Source organism: Erythrolamprus reginae, chromosome 9, assembly GCF_031021105.1.
Source record: "Erythrolamprus reginae isolate rEryReg1 chromosome 9, rEryReg1.hap1, whole genome shotgun sequence".
Classification (NCBI taxonomy): domain Eukaryota; kingdom Metazoa; phylum Chordata; class Lepidosauria; order Squamata; family Dipsadidae; genus Erythrolamprus; species Erythrolamprus reginae.
In genome coordinates, this window is record NC_091958.1 from 30,501,514 (window position 1) to 30,521,352 (window position 19,839).

The 19,839-nt window shown below is 45.1% G+C and overlaps 1 protein-coding gene across 1 annotated transcript in view; it reads right to left on the reverse strand.

The window, feature by feature from the left end:
- LOC139172047 (tyrosine-protein phosphatase non-receptor type substrate 1-like) overlaps window positions 1-19,839 on the reverse strand; it is a 54,688-nt gene that overhangs the window by 10,201 nt on the left and 24,648 nt on the right. The window contains exons 4-6 of the mRNA XM_070760710.1: window positions 15,016-15,306; window positions 2,737-2,910; window positions 450-505 (exon numbers count right to left, since the gene is read on the reverse strand). Of these exons, the coding sequence (XP_070616811.1) occupies window positions 450-505; window positions 2,737-2,910; window positions 15,016-15,306 (521 nt within the window). The remainder of the gene's footprint in view (window positions 1-449; window positions 506-2,736; window positions 2,911-15,015; window positions 15,307-19,839) is intronic.

Below are 19,839 nucleotides of genomic sequence, written 5' to 3' on the forward strand. Positions count from 1 at the left end.
ATAGATGATGGATGAATGGATGAATGGATGGATGGATGGATGATGGATGGATGGATGGATGGATAGATAGATAGAAAAATAGATAGATAGATAGAAAAATAGATAGAAAAATAGATAGATAAATAGATAGATAGATAGTTAGATGATGGATAGATAGATAGATAGATAGATAGATGATAGATAGATATAGATTTAGATATAGATAGATAAACTGTTTCCTCCAGAATAAGACATCCCCTGATAATAAGCCTAATCGGGCTTTTGAGTGCATGGCAATAAGGCCAAACACTTATTTCAGGGTTATACTATAAATATAAGACAGTGTCTTATTTTGGGGGTATTGTGATATTTTAAAAAATCCCCAAAGTATTTAAATACCCAGTAAATGCCAAGTACAGGGGCAGAGAGATGCCGGTATGTCATCATGATGAAGCAATCATTCGACTTACCTTTTTGTCTTCTTTGGCTACCGTAGGCTCAACCTCCAAAGGGTTTTCTGAAGCTCCTACAATGGTGAAACAAAGAGAAACACAAAACGTTATTCCTCAACATATTAACAACAGTTGGAAAAGACTTGTAAGTCATCTAGTCCAACCCCCTGCCCAAGCAGGAGACCCACACCATTTCTGACAGATGGCAGTCTTCTTGAAAGCTTCCAGTGATGAAGCTCCCATAACTTCTTAAGACAAGGCGGTCCACCGAATAATAGTTCTCACTATAAAAAAAATCTCCTTTCCAAGTTGAATCTCTCCTTGGTCAGTTTCTTGACATCATTATTCCTTCTCTGGATCTTCAGGTGAATGAATGAACACCTCTGGGGGTGGCCAATTGCTGTTTAAATCCCCCCCTGGTGATCCTTTGAAGGTGAATCTCTTTCCTTTAAGAGGTTCATACCTCACTGAGCTTCAGAGCAAGGTTCTCCAACCTTGGCAAATTTAAGATAGAATTCTGGGAGTTGAAGTCCATAAGTCTTAAAGTTAGCAAGGTTGGAGAATTCTGCTTCAGAGGGACTTCTAAGATCTTTTTTTTTTATTGACCAGGCAATCATACCTCTCTCATAAAGTGCATGAGAGGTTTTCTGACTTTATACACTTACATATATGTTTTCAGCACAAGAAACCAATGGAGATGGCATTGTTTTTACAAAAAGCATGCATCTTTTTGAGAAATGTGTGTCTAGGGCAGGGGTGGGTTCCTCTGGTTCTCTCTCCCCCTAATTTTTGGTGATTTTTTTAGTTGTTTGTATGCCTTCTCCTTGTCCTCTGCTGTGAAAAAAGCCCTCCCACCCACCTGCAGGTTAATACTGACTATTATTTCTTTCCCCGAATCTCAGCTGATCGGTTCCTCAGGTGTGTTTCAGTCTGAAACCACCTTCTGAGCATGTGCGGAAGTGAAATTGCTGTAAGGGCATGTGGGCATGCAAGCAGAATGAGCAATGTACACCGATAGTGAAGGTATGTGGAACCCAGCCCTAGTCTAGAGGTCCGATAGAGCATTGGGCAGTAATGGGTAGCCAAAATTTTTACTGCCACGCTGTGGGTGTGGCTTATTTTGTGGGTGTGGCTTGATGGTCATGTGATTGGGTAGGAGTGGCTTGCCAGCCATGTGACCAGGTGGGAGTGACTTGAACGATCATCATCACAACCTCACCAGTGTCGCTCGCTGGGGTGACAATTTGCTTCGCGTTTCCCGTGCTCTCCTTCCTGGGTGGCCCCCTGCCTCAGGCTGGGTAGCTAGGCGAACGGGTGCCAATCAGCTCTTGAGAAAAGAGGGGGGAGGAAATGGGCCCCCTGCAACTCCTGCTGGTGCTGATCTCCTTGTGGCTTTCTGAGGAGGAGGATGGGAGGGTGGGATGGTCAGCTGGAGCTGGGCACACAGCTTCATTTCCACCAGTGGAACTGCCTTCCACCCCGTCCTGCCTGCTGCCCATCCCTGGCAATGGGGCTCCAGGAAAAGGCTGAAAAAACAGAAGAGATCTGCCATTCTGATAAGTATGTCAGCTCAGGCAAGCAAACTAGACATCGGGGGCAACTGGATTTCCTTGTTTTATTCCTTTGAAGATGTTTCGCTTCTCATCGAGAAGCTTCTTCAGCTCTGGCAGGATAGCAAGGAGTGGGAGGATTTATACTCCTTTTAGCAGGTGGTTGAGGCCACCTGGAGACTTAGCTGTGTCCCCAGGGTCACCTGAGGGGTGTTCCTGGTTCCTGAGGTCTGCAATATCTCCCCCCCCCCAGAAATCCATTCCAATTTCTCCCCCTCCTTTCCAAGGGTGTCCATCCCAAATTGTATAGCTAAAAGTCTGAGGAAGCTTCTTGGATGAGAAGCAAAACATCTTCAAAAGCAAAAACAAGAAAGTCCAGTTGCTTTCTGTAAAAAGCACCTTTGGGACAACCGTGACCTGAATGACGGATAATCTCGACAGACTTCTAGCTATACAATTTGGTAGGGACACCCTTTGAACGGTGTGGGAGTAGGAATAGATTTCCAGAGGGGGGGAAATTGCAGACTACATGAACCGGGGCCACCACTCAGCTGACCCTGAAGACACAAGATAAGCCTCCAAGTGCTTCAACCCCCCTTAAAAGGATGCAAATGACCAGGTGTCTGCAAGGAATACAAACCCTTCCGTTCCCCACTTCTGCACGGTCTTGAAAATCGTGGAAAGAGGCCTGTGGCTTGTTCCCCTCCTTCCCACCATGAAAAGTCTGAAAGGGCAGCTGTGGAAGAAGGTCTCACCTTTACTTTTCCTCTTGGATCTCCACACCAGGAAGCCCAGAAGCAGCAAGAAGATGAGGGTGCCCGCGGCTACTCCAACCCCCACAGGGATCCCGATTTGACTCCCATTATTGTTTAAATCAGGTTCCCTGCTGACAGTCTCGATGTTGGTGATTTGTGGTGGCTCCTTATGTCCTGCTTAAAACAAGCAACACAAAATGAGCTGGTAATAATGGACATCCTCCGAAAAGATGCTCTTATCTACAGGTGGTCCTCGACTTACAGCACAATCGAGCCCAACATTTCTGTTGCTAACCTACAGAAGCAATTCTGCCTCCCCCTCCCCATTTTACAACTTATTAAGTGACTCTGGATTCATAAATGGCCAAATGTTCCAAAGTTTTTTTTCAGTGTCGTTGTAACATTGAGCAGTCACTGAATGAACTGTTGTAAGTCAAGGACCACCTGTGCTCCTTACTCCAGAGATACTCTTAGAATTGCAAACTCAACATCCTGGGGGGGAGGGAAAAGAGATAAAAAATATGAAACTTTCAATGAACAACCTCTGTTCTCCCACATCCCATCCCACACCTTAGGCTAATACTATTGCCTCAAGAATAGTACAACTATTGCACAGCAACATCACAACACATACGATGTCATTGTGACATCTCCTGTCCTACTTGCTTGAGTTTCCATGCCGTCATGTTCTGTGAGGCAAATTTGTAGCAATAGCAATCGCATTTACATTTATATACTACTTCCCAGTGCCTTACAGCCCTCTGTAAGCAGTTTATAGAATCAGCTTATTGCCCCCAACCATCTGGGTCCTAGTTTTACTGACCTCAGAAGGATGGAAGATTGAGTCATCCTTGAGCTGGTCAGAATTGAACTGCTGGCAGCCAGCAAAGTCAATACTCCATTGTAACAGGAGGGAGGGAGGGAAGGAAGGACCGAAGGAAGGAAGGAAGGAAGGAAGGAAGGAAGGAAGGAAGGAAGGAAGGAAGGAAGATAGCAATAGCACTGAAGACTTATATACCACTTCATATACTTTAGAGAGGGCTTTACAGTGGTTCATAGAGTCAGCATTTTGCCCCTAGCAATTTGGGTCCTCATTTTACCCACTTCAAAATGATGGAAGGCTGAGTCAACCTTGAGCCTGGCAAAATTTGAATGCCAAATTGCAGGCCGCTGGCAGGGAGCAGAAGCAGCCTGTAGTACTACACTTTAACCCCTGTGCCACCACGGCTCCTAACAGCAATATCAGATATAAAAAGATAAAGGTTTCCCTCAAACATATGTCCTAGTTCCCCTCACATGTATGTTACCAACTCTAGGGGGTGGTGCTCATCTCCATTTTAAATCCAAAGAGCCAATGCTGCCCGAAGACGTCACTGTGATTTGATTTGATTTATAAGCTGCCCAATTCCTTCTGGACTCTGTTGTGGTTGGCTCTGGCCCAGCTCCTGCCCCAAGGAACGTGGAGGTGGATGCAGGGGAAACATCAACATGTCATAGGCCTGTTTTATTGCCGACAGAGACAGGTAGTGCAGTTTCTTCGGACGAAGAAGAAGGTGGGGGTGACTTGGAAGAGGGGGGCTTGGCACACAGCCCAGGAAGCCAATCTCCATTATCTTCGGTCGATTCAGATGCAGAAGTCGTGGACCCACACAGGCACAGAGTTATGTGTAGAAGAGACCAATTGAGGACATATTACAGGAGATAAGAGAGGCCACCTGTGTTTGGGTGGGGCTCTAGTAATTACAGCTGCTGATAAAAATAGCAGCGTGTTGGTTTGGCTGTTGTGGAAGATTATCTGATCGCAGTTTTTCAGGACCTTGTTTTGCTGTTTTCCAGACTTTGTTTGTTGATTTTTCACACCTTTGAAACCAAAGCAGAGCAAAGTGTGTGTGTCTCACTTCGTTGGAAGAAGGAGGGCTGTGACGTTTCTTCACAGCTGCTAGCTAAGTACTTAAGGACTGATTAAGGGAATTGTACAGCCTACAAGGTTGTTTTGGGACGAGTGCTCTTTGCAATACAAAAAGGGTGCTTTGTTTCGAATTTTGTGATAAAGAACATTGTTTTGAATTTTCAAACGTGTGTGTGTGAAATTTGTACCCTTGAATTTTCGGGAGGCTCATACCAGAAAGCCCAGCAGAACAGACTCCGGGCAGCGTACAACAATATATCAGATACATTAAAAGTATTTAGGGAGAATCAATGATATTTGGAGATAAATCAATGAAATCAGGTTCATTAGGCTCCAGTCTTTGGTTTAGGCTACCTAAACATCTCCTGGTTGAAGTTATGGCATAGTCAACAATTTCTAGGAGAACTTATAATGACCTGGGTTCACCAGACACTCTAAGCCACAAACTGTGGATCATTCCCATAGGAAGGGGAGAAAATTGTTCTATTTATCAAGGATGGTCACCCTAGTTCCATTCCTCTGGCCATATTTATCAACTTCACAAGTATAGTTCCCAGAGTCCTCCTGTTTGATGTTCCTCAAAAACAGAGAAGCTCGGTCTTTCCGAACACGAGTTCCATGTTTCATTAAGCTCTTCTGTGCATCAGAGGCAATCTTATACCACGTAATAAGATGGAGGTATTTGGCTTCCTTCCCCCGGACACTACAGTACATGGTGAGGTTGTCTCCTTCTCTTGACTGGATGAAAGTAGGTGACTGGATCACCACTAATTTTGGAGCTGCGAGGGGTGGAAAAAAGTGTTAGCACTGTGTGTTAACTGGTTGGGATTTACAATATATAACTTAAGCCAGCAATGTATGGTTTAAAGGACTTAGCCCACTACTGCTTTAAGAGCTGGTGTTGCACTCAGCTATAAGAGGGAGTCAGCAGCGTCTCTCTCTGTCAGATCTCAGAGCCTAATGAGACTCTCTTCCTATTGAGACTCTCTAATTCTATGCTGGTGTGTCTATGTGACTATTCCATTGTAAGGACTACTCTGTGTACTAAGAACTATGTGTTCCAATGTTTGTATGTACACGTATTGAGTAAAATTTGCATTGCATATGTATTGAGAATATAGATTGCTGTACTTGTGAACGACTAGGACTGTTACTGACTACGATATTTGTCTAATGTAAATAATATTCGTACATTTAATGTATGTGGTCTGGTTATTTGAAGTACTGCTCATATCTCTGGAATATTAGCTAAATATCTGCTACCTCCATGTTCTTTCCTCTGTGCATCCTGTGTAACTCTTAAGAGTAACACTGCTTACTCTTTAACACCTAACAAAATTGACAATAGTGTCAGCAACCTTGGTGTGCAACTCAGTCAAGGACCAAAGAAAGAAAGCCAAAAGGAGAATGTTCAGTTAATACAGGCTGTATCCCTGAGACACCTCAGTTAGAACTGTCCAATCAGTTGGGTTGGCAATATATAAACCAACAATGTATATATGTAGGTTTAACTGTGTTAATGTATGTAGCTTTAACTGTATGCTATTTCTGATTGGTTGATTGTGTTGCAGGTTGCCATAAGAGGGAACTAGAGATCATAGCTCACGCTCTCTGATATGCTTTCTTTGACATTCTCATCTCTCTTGTATCTAAGCTGTATTTATACCTTGTTATCTTTGTTAACTGTGCATGACACAAACAATTGGTAAGAAGACTTTGTAATTGGATATTCCTTGGACTGTTATTCTGACTATTACGTGTATGACCTGTTGTGACTGGCCCACGAATGGCTCAGTTGGTCACAGATTTCGAGGACCAGGAGATGGATGTCTATTGGTATTCTAGGCCAGTGTTCTTGTCACCTGAGTCTGAGAGTGAGAGTAATACCGAGTCAGAGATTGAGGGTCAACTAGAGACTGTAACACCCCCAGTTTGGGTATGGACTGAGTCAGAGGAGAAAGATGAATTAGAGGACGAGCCCATGTTAGACACCAGAGTGAGGAGATCTATGTCCAGACAAGAATATCTGAAAAGAATGGAGTCTTGGCGTTAATAGCTCTAGGGAAAACGTGGCCACATCTTGTCACTATATAAGGGACAGTCTGGGGATAAGTGAGCGTAGCAAAGAGCGATTGAAAAATCATGGCCGTGTATAAGCCTTATGCTTTCAGTTTGCTCTAACTCATGAACTCTGCATCTCTGAAAGGTCTCTGGATAAACTGTAAGTTCAGTTGATTGACAGAATCACTCCAAAGGAATTTTCCCCTAATGAGTTTGGCTTCCCGCCCAGGACCTGTGATTATCTCAGAGACAATTAAGCTGGAAACACTGCCAGAATAGAATAATTTGGAGCTAAAAATTATTAGCCCGTGTTTACCTGGATGTTTTAATAGCAATGTATGATCCTCTGAGTGTGTGTGTGGCTTTTATTCCGATCAGTGCCCTGCCCAGACAGAACATGACCTAGACTGTTTATTGGATTGTTCTATTTCTTAAACTAAACTTTAACTCAAGTTGTTGTATCAGTTTGTGGCTGAATAATTATTCATAGCTACTCTCATAAATGTTTCCATGTGCATATCTTTGTTATTCAAGGGTTACTTTGCACATACATTAATGACCTCCATCTGTAGAGTTGAGTTTGACAAATTTCAAGGCCCGGCAGTCAGATCCGGACTGCGGGGTGCTTAGATCTGGCCATGGGGTTGCCCTGGAAATAGCAAATGACCAGCCCGGAGTGTCTCTGCTAGTGAAAATTGAGTTTGTAAGGGCCACATGCTGCCCTCTTGAGCTCCGTTTTCACTGGCAGTGAGTAGCAGGAGGCGATTGCAGCCGGAAATGGAGCTTGGGAACCCATTTTCTCTGGCAGAGCACCTGGGCCACCACAGGGGCCCTTGACATGTGTGACTTTGAGCTGGCCATGCCACCACACCCACCTGAAGGTCCAACACAACCCTTAATGAGATCGAATTTGACATCCCTGGCCAGCATGAAGTGATTAGGTCAAAACTACCCAGTGAGATCCATGACCAAGCTTGGTCACCTTCCAACCCTCAGCTATTATAGCATTTGGGTTTTCTATGAGAGCCGTGATGAAGTTTCCAAGGAGGTGGGACAACCTCTCCGTGTATGATTGTGAAGCTGCAAGTTATAATGCCTACATTTCTGGATTGCTTCAGATCAGAGGTGTCAAACTCAACTTCTTTGAGGGACACATCAGGGTTATGTCCGACCTCAGTGGGCTAGGGGTAGGCACAGGCACAGCCATGGTGGGCATGTCCAGCTTGATGTCACTCATGTCAGGGGCATCTGTGATGGCTAAGGTCGGAATTCCCTGAGACCCTCACTCACTCTCAATATTATCTCCTCCCTTCCCTTCCCTTCCCTTCCCTTTTTCTTTTTTTCCCTTCCCTCTTCCTTCTCTTTTCTTTTTCCTTCCCCCCTTTCCTTCTTTTTCCTTCCTCACTCTCTTCCTATCTTTTTCTTTGCCTTTCCTCTTTCCCTTTTTCCTTTCCTGTCCCTTCTTGCATGCTCAAATGCAAAAGGGAAAATATTTCTCCTTTTGTTTTGTTTTTAGTTTGTTTTGATAGCCCTTGTGATAGCCCAGTGAAAACTGTATTGGGGGGAACACTGTGCACAACCCCCACCGCAGCCCATTTTCAGCCTGGATGGCCTACTGCAGGCCTCCACCAGGAAAAATGCATATCATCCCCCAACCCTCCGAGCTCCGTTTTTGCTGGCAAAGGCATCACAGGTGGGTTGATCATTTGCTGTTTCAAGCCGGTGCAGAAGTTGGTGATAAATTAACGGCTTGCCACACTATCTATAGAAGGCCTGATGTTTATGGCAACTTGGGTGGGGTGATTTTCATGAAGGAACAGATTCAGCCACAAAACATTCTTTTGAGTGGTTCAAGGACATCCTATGCCCACCCCCCACCCCCTAGGAGGAAGCAGAAGGAGGACTGGCCACGGTGGCATAATCTGAGTGGGCAATGTGACCAGTTTGTAGGTGGGGAACAAGGGATGTGAACTTTCAACTGGGTGGGAAACTCAGATTCAGATTTCCCAAGATTGCTCCAGCAATAAACTGGAACTTTGAGGAGTCCTTTGACTTGGACTCTGATTTAGTTTGGATGCTACCTGGAACCGTGACAGCTTGCACCTCAGGCCAGATCTAAGCACTCTTGAATTTGACATCCCTGCTGCAGATTGTTCATAGAAATTCACTCTTTGTTCTACTACCATTTTTTCTCTCTCCCTAAGTCTTTTAAGAAGCTAACCTCAGCTCTATCCCCTCCTCCAGGAGAACCCACAGTAGGCTAACTGAATCATGAAAACAGAGAAGTGAAATTAGACTGCAAGTCTTTCTTGCAAAGCTCATGGTTTCCTATTGAAAAAAAAAATTTTTTTTTACATTTCCTGGTCTTCATGAAAGAACATAATCATTCAGCAAAAACTCTTCCCATCATGTTCAGTAAATTGCCCTCTCTGTGCTTCCTGCTTCTGTTTTCAATTTTGATGTTTCTACAGGTAGCTATGAGGCTACCAGATCGTTTGTCTGTTCTATAAATATGTACAAATAAAATGTGTACATATTTGTTGGCAACTACTTTGAAATGTCGTGTTAGCCATTCAAGGTCATTCTGACAAGAGAGCGGGCATATATATATTGAGGGCAACATTGATCTAATTGACTATCCACCCATAACCCCATGCCCACATTCCAGGCAGAGTGGTGAATATACTGTGCTTACATATTTTGTTTCTTCATTAATGTCTTCAGTTTTAAGAGGAACAAGATGAGAGTTAAGCCCTGGCACACCCTAAGAAAAGGTGGGATGCACCTCTCCAAAAAACATGTGAAGAACAGTTGCAGGAACTGGGCATCTCTAGGCTAGTGAAATGAAGGACTAGGGACGTGATGGCGAGCCTATGGCACCGACCCAACCAGTTCCACCATGACATCACAGGCGAGCTGGTTCGAACCAGAAGGAACCCACCTCTGGCTAGGGCTGACGTGATAGCAGCCTTCCAATATTGGAGGAGCTGCCACCAAGAATAGGGTGGCCATCTATTTTCCCAAGCATCAGTAGTCAGGACACGAAACAATGGATGGCAATTAATCAAAGGAGAGAAACAACATGGAATTAAGGAGAAACTTCCTAACAGTGAGGACAATTAACCAGGGGAACAGCTGGCATCCAGAAGTTGTGGGGGCTTCAATACTGGAGGTTTTAAAGAAAAGATTGGAAAGCCACCTGTCCGAAAAGGTATAGGGTATCCTCCTTGAGCAAAGGGTTGGGCTAGAACTGTGATGGCGAACCTAAAGCTTTCCGTTTGGGGAAAGAGGCCTTTTCCCTCTCCCGGCAATTTGAGGATGGGAGGCTTCTCCCCTCCCCCACTGCCATTTTGGGATGTGAGACCCAAATTGGGGGTGTGTGTCATGCATGCATGTGCAGAGGGTGGGACATGCAGGAGGGGCATTGCATTACATGTGTGGGCACTCGTGCACATACACACCCAATTTCAGCCCCCGAGGGGAAAAAAGGCTCATCCTCACTGGACTAGAGAATCTCCACGATCCCTCCCAAGTCTGTTACTCTGTTATTCCATCAATGCCAGCTGGAAACAGTCCAGGGGGAAGAAAAGAACCCGGGCCCGAATGTGTCTCCCACTCCCAACCAGTGTTCCCTCTAATTTTTTTTTGGTGTGAGCAGAAAAGTATAATGTCTGAGCGGCACATTTCCATGCCTGGGCGTGGATCGGTTAGAAACAAAAGGGGGTCACGTGACCTCAGGACACACAGCAACGGTCATAAAAATGAAATGGCAGCAAAGTTTTGATCCTCTGATCATCAGGCTGCTGCGAATGTCCTAAGTGTGAAAAAGGGGCATAAGTCATTTTTTTCAGGGCCGTTGAGACATTGAACTGTCGGTAAATGAACCAATGGAGGCCAACTCCTGAGTAAGACGGTTATTAAATGAATTCTGCCTCACTTTACCACCTTTCTTGCCACAGTCGTTAAGTGAATCCCTGCAGCTGCTTGAACATCCCAAAAGATGTTCACATAACCCTGGGACATGGCCACCATCATAACAAACTTGTCAAGTGTCCAAAGTTTGATCAATAACCCCTTTATTTTTCTAACAAAATCCTTTCTTCCTAGAGGGAAGAATAGAAAGAATAAAATGAAAAAGGGGATTAAAAGGGGATACAAAAAAATTAAAAAGGAAAGGATTTGGTTCAAAGTTCTGCTCAGATTGAAGAAATTGGAGTTTGAGAAGGGTTGATTAAGCTTGGAGTACTGTTTTGTTTGCTCTTTTTTAACTTCTATTTTTCTATTTAGATATAGGAATTTAGGAATTGCTGATCTGTTTTAATAACGTTAGAAGTACTGATTATAATAAGATATGCAGTAGGTGATACTGATTTGGATTAATGCATAAATGCAATTGAATTTAGCACTTTGGCATACTGGTTAATAAGTTAGAAATATAATTGGTGTTGTACTTTTTGAAGGAACATTAGGAGGGAATTTAACTAAAAGAAAATGTATGTAACTGGATGACAAAATAAAAAAAACTTTTGCAACTTTTGGGATGATTGATATTAGTTACTAAGAAAATACTGCATTTTATTCATGGAAAATTAGATGGTACATTGTATTGTTTGAATGTATGTTGAGAGAAAAAATTAAAAAAATTACCCTCAAAAAAAGTCCTTCCACCCTCTTTCCCTCCATTCATTCCATTCTTCCTCCTTCCTCCCTCCATTTCTTCTTCCTTCCTTCCTTCCTTCCTTCCTTCCTTCCTTCCTCTCCACGTCTCTCTTTCCCTCCCTCTCTTTCCCTTTTCTTTCTTTCTCTCTCTCTCTTTTCCCTCTCTCTCATTCTCTCCTTCCAGGTCTCTCTCATTCCTGCGTCCCCTCCCTCTCTCCCCCCTTCGCTCTCTCATTTGTTTATCTCTCCTCCCTTGTGTGTCCAATCACACTTGGCCAATAAAGAAATAAAGGAAGGATCGTCCTGGAGCAGATTCCATTCGCTCCAAAATGGTGGGGGGGACCCAGCCGTGTGGGGAAGAGACATGCTGCCAGGCTCTTGGCTCCAGCCCCTCCCAGCTGCCAGAGTTGGTCCACAAATGTCAGACTAATCATGTCAGACTAATCTCATTGATTTCTTTGACTATGTCACAAAGGTGTTGGATGAAGGTGGTGCCGTGGATATTGCCTACCTGGACTTCAGCAAAGCCTTTGATACGGTTCCACATAAAGAGCTGATAGATAAATTAGTGAAGATTGGACTTAATCCCTGGATAGTTCAATGGATTTGCAGCTGGCTGAAGCGTAGACATCAGAGAGTTATTGTTAATGGCGAGTATTCTGAGCAGAGTCAGGTTACAAGCGGTGTGCCACAAGGATCTGTTCTGGGTCCTATTCTTTTTAATATATTTGTGAGTGACATAGGGGAAGGTTTGGTAGGGAAGGTTTGCCTATTTGCCGATGACTCTAAAGTGTGCAATAGGGTTGATATTCCTGGAGGCGTCTGTAATATGGTAAATGATTTAGCTTTACTAGATAAATGGTCTAAGTAATGGAAACTGCAGTTTAATGTTTCCAAATGTAAAATAATGCACTTGGGGAAAAGGAATCCTCAATCTGAGTATTGTATTGGCAGTTCAGTGTTGGCAAATACTGAAAAAGAAAAGGATTTAGGGGTAGTGATTTCTGACAGTCTCAAAATGGGTGAACAGTGCAGTCAGGCGGTAGGGAAAGCAAGTAGGATGCTTGGCTGCATAGCTAGAGGTATAACAAGCAGGAAGAGGGAGATTATGATCCCGCTATATAGAATGCTGGTGAGACCACGTTTGGAATACTGTGTTCAGTTCTGGAGACCTCACCTACAAAAAGATATTGACAAAATTGAACGGGTCCAAAGACGGGCTACAAGAATGGTGGAAGGTCTTAAGCATAAAACGTATCAGGAAAGACTTCATGAACTCAATCTGTAGAGTCTGGAGGACAGAAGGAAAAGGGGGGACATGATCGAAACATTTAAATATATTAAAGGGTTAAATAAGGTCCAGGAGGGAAGTGTTTTTAATAGGAAAGTGAACACAAGAACAAGGGGACACAATCTGAAGTTAGTTGGGGGAAAGATCAAAAGCAACATGAGAAAATATTATTTTACTGAAAGAGTAGTAGATCCTTGGAACAAACTTCCAGCAGATGTGGTAGATAAATCCACAGTAACTGAATTTAAACATGCCTGGGATAAACATATATCCATCCTAAGATAAAATACAGAAAATAGTATAAGGGCAGACTAGATGGACCATGAGGTCTTTTTCTGCCGTCAGACTTCTATGTTTCTATGTTTCTATGTTTCAAATGGGATTGAAAGCTACTGAAAGAGCATGAAAGAGTCCTTTGGGAGTTGGGCAGCATATAAATCCAAATCAATCAATCAATCAATGAAGACCAAGAAGGGATGCACTAATTCCACCCAGTCTCACCAGAGATGACTCATGCTGGTGTGTGCCTGGGCCTGAAACCAGTAATGGACAGCCAAAAATTTTACTGCCACACTATGGGTATGGCTTACTTTGTGGGTGTGGCTTGATGGTCATGTGACCAGGTGGTAGTGGCTTGCCAGCCATGTGACCAGGTGGAAGTGGCTTGAATGATCATCATCGTTCAAGTGAACTGTTAAGTCCTGGACTTACAACCTCACCAGTGTCGCTCTCTGGGGTGACAATTTGCTTTGCGTTTCCCGTGCGCTCGTGTGTCGATCAGCTGTTGAGAAAAGAGGGGGGAGGAAATGGGCCCCCTGCAAATCCTGCCGGTGCTGGTCTCCCTGCCGCTTTCTGAGGAGGAGGAGGGGAGGGGAAGGGATAGTAAGCTGGAGCTGGGCACACAGCTTCATTTCCGCCGGTGGAACTGCGTTCCATCCCATCCTGCCTGCTGCCCATCCCTGCCTGAAACCCAACTCGAAGGGATCGGATCATCTGCTTCCTGCACACTTCTCTGAATTGGGTCACTATTTGTCAAGTGGACCAGGTGAAATTGAAGCCTTATTTGAAAAGAAACCATCACAATGATGGAAATGATGATCGGAAAAAAACATGCTCTTTCTAATGAAATAGCATGTTTTTATTATGTGATGGCTTCTTTTCAAATAAATCTGGTCCACTTAACACAGAATGACCCAATTTGGGAATGTTTTTAGCAAGTTTTGTGGTTTCATTAGCTGTGTTTTAGCTAAGTGTGTGTGTGTTAGTTGTATATGACTTGCTGTCATGCCCTTTGTTAAAAGGGCATTATAAATAATAATAATAATAATAATAATAATAATAATAATAATAATAGTAGTAATAATAATAATAATAATAATAATAATAATAATAATAATAATAATAATTTTCCACTTTGGGGGGTAAGCAGCAAACCATAATCTAACCTATGCCAGAATTGATGGGATGAGACAAGAGACAAGAGTTAAGATAAAAAGTAAGATCAGGCAAGACGAGCACAACAAGACCAGTAGTGGGTTCTAAAAACCCATTGCTACCAGTTGGTACGTGTGCATGTCCAGAAGCTATTCTATTCTATTCTATTCTATTCTATTCCATTCCATTCCATTCTATTCCTATTATTCTATTCTATTCAATTTATTTATTTATTCAATGTTTATGCTGCCCTTCTCCTTAGACTCAGAGCGGCTTACAACATGTTAGCAATAGCGCTTCTTAACAGAGCCAGCCTATTGCCCCCACAATCCGGGTCCTCATTTTACCCACCTCGGAAGGATGGAAGGCTGAGTCAACCTTGAGCCGGTGATGAGATTTGAACTGCTGACCACTATTTGAACCGCTATTCCACTCCATTCTATTCTATTCTACTTTTGCATTTTGAGTCCCAGGAAGGTGGGTGGAGCATCACTGAAGGGTGGGCAGGGCATCTTGGGTGGGCAGGTAGAGTGTCCTGGGTGGGTGGGCGGAGCCTCCCCCACCAGCTTTATCAGTTCTTAGAACTAGGCTGAACCGGGAGCAACCCACCGCTGGGTTTGATGCTTTATTTTACTGCAACAAAGGGAAGTCAACCTTTTCCCCCAGCCCTTCCCCATACAGGTATCTCTTCTCCCTAAGTGTTGTATGTTATGATTCTTGATGAATCTTATTTTCTTTTTTCCCTTTTATATAGACTGAGGGAATCTGCACCAAAGACAAATTCATTGTGTGTGCAATCACACTTGGCCAAGAAAGAATTCTATTCTATTCTATCCTATTTATTCCATTCCATTCCATTCTACTTTTGCATTTTGTACCTTAGCTTAAAATTAATTAAAAAGGAAACAAAGTTCCTGACACTTACGAGTGATGTTAACATGCGTTCCGTTTCCTGATCCTGTTCGATTTCCGATTCTGATCATACATACATAGTTTCCCGAATCCTCCACATTTACGTTCATTAGTCTAAGAGTCACTTTTTGCCTTTTATTATTATAATATTTTGGGTTCATGAGCTCCTGGTTGTCTTTGTACCATGTCACGTTAATCAAACTGGCATTGGGAACTCTGCTAAAACTGCAGGTAATTGAGACATTTTCCCCTGCTCTTCGGCCAACATGTTGTGGATTCTGATTCACAGCCAAGTAGGGATTTTCTGCAAAATAATCATAATAATCATAATTTGCACCTGTATTTTAGCCTTGCTTTGTGTTGGAGCAAAGGAAATAGAACTGTGTAAAATGTTAAGAGTCATATGCTTGACAATTGTAACCCCAAACAAATGTCCTTACACACAGAGACACACACATACACACACAGCTGCAGCAGATAATTGATTAATTCCTTAGGAACATTTTATTGCTGGAAAAATCAGTCTGCTAAATTTGGTAACAGATTTCAGAGTAGAGGCAGTTTGCTTAGAGTGCGTTTGAAGTAACAGCACTGAAGAAAATGAGTTATGACCGTTTTTCACACTAATGACCGTTGCAGCATCCTCGTGGTCACGTGATTGACATTCGGATGCTTGACAACTGACTCACATTTATTGACAGTTACAGTGCCCCAGGGGGTCACGTGATCCCTTTTGCGACCTTCTGACAAGCAAAGTCTACGGGGAAACCAGGCTCGCTTAACAACTGTGCTACTACTACCACTGTAGTGGTTCACTTAACAAATATGGCAAGTAAAGTCTTAAAATGGGGCAAAATTCACTTCACAATTTTTTCACTTAACAATGTACGTTTTGGGTTCAGTTTTGATCATAAATTGAGTATCAGATGTATTCTTTATGCATGGTGTTTATCAAAAGACTTCTAAAATTATAAAACGGACTCTCTAGTGCAGTGATGGCGAACCTATGGCATGGGTGCCACAGGTGGCATGTGAAGCCATACCTGCTGGCACGCAAGCTGTTGCCGTAGCTCAGCTCCTTGTGCATGTGTGTGCCAGCTAGCTGATTTTTGGCTCACACAGAGGCTTTGGGAGAGAGCCACCCTGGAGTGTCGGAGACAGTGTTTTTACCCTCCCCTGGCTCCAAGGAACCATTTGGAGCCTGGGGAGGGCAAAACACAAGACTGATTCGTATCAGCTCAGCATCATTTCCGGTTCCGGCGGGGCAGCAGGAAGGAGACAGAGGCTGCTGCTCTGCTTGACTATGGGGGGAACATCACAAATATAGGTCAATTCAATCCAGGCCAGCAACTTGTACTTTTTTGTTCCGGAGTGGTGAGAAGTCCTGCCCTTTGGAGACCCCGAAATAGCATCTCTCCATGATGGCTTAGATCTGCTGTGGCCACAGACACGTCGGGAGCCAATGAGCTGGGGAGCGGAAGTTGGCGGCTGCCTTTGAAGCTGACGCCGAGGACCTAATTAAGACCTAAGCTGTATTGCCGAAAGACCAAACAGAGCTGAAACTTGGATTCCCGAAGGAGTCGGCTTGTCTCAGCCCAGGAGGTTTTCGCTGCCCCCCGCCTCGTGGCGTTTTCGCTGCACCCCCCCGCTCCGCAGTGTTTATTTTGCAACATCTTTGCCGCATCGATCCCGTGGAGGACAGGGGGGGGGCTTAGAGCTCCAGGAGAAGGAACCTTGTGCCCAGCCTGTGCCCAGCCTAGGAAGATCCCGTTGCCCCCTGCTCCGCAGCGTTTGCTTCAGACTGTCATCTCCATGGAGCTTTTGCTGCGGAATCAGCTGGGACGTGGAAAATGGTGGCCGCCAATTAGACCGAAACTGCAGCCCTTTTCTCTTCTTTTCCTTTGCTGAGCTACGACTTTTAGAGGCTGAGAGGCTGAGCTGAACTATCGAGCCAGCCAAATTGAAACAGCCAGACCCACCAGACACACTAAACTGTCCTGAGACGTGGGAACACCGAATAGTGGGGGTGTTCGGCATCAGAAGACCAGCCAGGTGGGGAGCTGCAGGAGGAGAGAGAGGAGACAGAGGACTATGGGAAAACAAAGAGGCCAAGGAGGAGTATACTATTATGACCATCAAAGGAACATACTGTGGCTGCATGGAGGCGCTGAATGTCTGAAGGTCTGGAGGTACTGTAAGAGTGGATGGGACAAGAGAGAAGGAAGATCTGGAAACATCGACATCAAGGAGTTCGAGAGACAGGGAAATTAATTTAACAACCAGCATACTTGGGATAAGGACATTCTACCCCCCCCCCCTTCTTTGAGGAGGGGGGGAGATATAGAATGACTCTTGACTCTGACAAATCTTTGACTCTACCACCTGAGACTTTGGCTCTTTTGTCATTTGCTGCTGACTGGATCTATTTTAACTAACTGAATTGCTGTATTATTACCTATATTTTATATATTCTATTTTTTCTATTTATATCTATTATCTTTTTATTAGTATTTTTAATCTTAGTATTTTTAACTATAAATTGATTCATATTTTAACTAAATTATTGGGGGGGTGTTTTAGTGATGGATAATTGGGGTGGGTGTAGTGTGTATGGAGCGAATGATTGGTATGGATGGGATGGGTGGGGTCACAGTATGGGTGAGATGAATGGGAACGATGTGAATAATATATTTGGCCTACCTGGCGCTGGAGAGGCAGGAGGGGGAGGGACATCTATCTCTGGGGTGACAAAGGGTCAGGATATTTCAGTGTTGCTGGGTAGAGGCAGATATGGCGGGAGTCATGGAGCTAGCCATTCCAGGGGAAGGAGGGATTGTTGCTTAATAACGATCCCTTGTTCCGGCTCCGTGAGCTCAACCCAGAATACTGGTGACGAGTGTAAGTCTGGCCATGGGCTCAGGTTGCTGCTACTCAATGCCAGGTCGGTGGTAAATAAAGCTCCTGGATGAGGAGGCCGACCTGGCATGTGTAACTGAAACCTGGCTGGGCCCAGAGGGAGGAGTTCCTCTCTCTGAAATTTGCCCAGCCGGGTTTCAGATATGGCATCAACCTCGACCCCGGGGAAGGGGGGGAGGAGTGGCTATTATAGCCAGGGAGAGCCTTTGCCTGCATAGACTCGTTGCTCCGGAGATTGCGGGTTGCGAGTCCTTCCTGGTGAAGTTGGACTTAGGGGTTCAGGTGGGCTTGTTTCTCACGTACCTGCCTCCCAGCTGTGTGGCACAAGCCCTGCCTGTGCTACTCGAGGAGGTAGCCGGGCTGGCAGTGGGGTTCCATAGACTTATTGTCTTGGGGGACCTCAACCTTCCGTCACTTGGCGAATCCTCTGGACTGGCACAGGAGTTCATGGCCACCATGGCAGCCATGGACCTGACCCAAGTAGTACAGGGTCCGACTCATGAGGGGGGGCACGCACCCGACATGGTATTCCTCTCTGAACAACTGAGTAATGGTCTGAGACTAAGGGGCTTAGAAGTGTTGCCTTTGTCATGGTCAGAGCATTTCCTACTGCGGCTTGACTTCCTGGCTCCAATCCTCCCCTGCAGGGAGGCAGAACCAATTAAGTTGTTCCGCCCCAGGCGTCTGATGGATCCCGAAGGTTTTCAGAAGACGCTTGGGGTTCTTCCAGATACACTTGTCCACAGTTCGGCAGAGTCTCTGGCTGAGGCCTGGAACAAGGCAGCAGCGGAGGCCCTTGACCGAATTGCGCCGCTGCGACCTCTCCGTGGCGCTAGACCCCATGGAGCTCCATGGTTCAACGAGGAGCTCCAGGAGTTGAAACTCCAGAAGAGACGTCTAGAGAAGCGATGGAGGAAGAGTAAGTCCGAATCCGATTGAACACTTTTAAGAGCTCATATTAAGACTTTTACAAAGTGGTGCTCAAGACGGCAAGATGCGCATATCATGCTGCCTTGATTGCATCAGCGGAATCCCGCCCGGCCGCTCTGTTTAGGGTAACCTGCTCCCTTCTTAATCAGGGGGGAGTTGGGGAGCCCTTGCAGAGTAGTGCCGAGGATTTTAACACGTTTTTCGCTGATAAAATTGCTCGGATCCGAGCGGACTTCGACTCCAATTGTAAAACAGAGTCGACTGACAACGAGTCAGTCGAGGTGACTGGGGCTAAACGTCTTTGTCCATCTGTCTGGGTGGAGTTTGACTTGGTGACACCTGATGAAGTGGACAAGGCCATTGGAGCTGTGAGTTCCACCACCTGTTTACTGGATCCGTGTCCCTCTTGGTGGGTTTCGGCCAGTCGAGAGGTGACACGGAGCTGGGACCAGGAGATCGTCAATGCCTCCTTGGGGAGGGGGTCCTTTCCGGCCCTTTATAAGGAGGCACTTGTGCGCCCCCTCCTCAAGAAGCCTTCCCTGGACCCAGCTGTGCTCAATAACTACCATCCAGTCTCCAACCTTCCCTTTATGGGGAAGGTTGTTGAGAAGGTGATGGCGCTCCAACTCCAGTGGTCCTTGGAAGAAGACGATTATCTAGGTCCTCAGCAGTCTGGATTCAGGCCCAGCTATAGCATGGAAACTGCTTTGGTCGCGTTGATGGACGATCTCTGGCGGGCCCGGGACAGGGGCTTGTCCTCTGTCCTGGTGCTTCTTGACCTCTCAGCAGCTTTCGATACCATCGACCATGGTATCCTTCTGCGCCGGCTGAAGGGGTTGGGAGTGGGAGGCACTGTTCTTCAGTGGTTCTCCTCCTACCTCTCCGGCCGGTCGCAGTCGGTGTTAGTGGGGGGTCAGAGGTCGACCTCTAGGTTTCTCCCTTGTGGGGTACCTCAGGGGTCGGTCCTCTCCCCCCTGCTATTTAATATCTA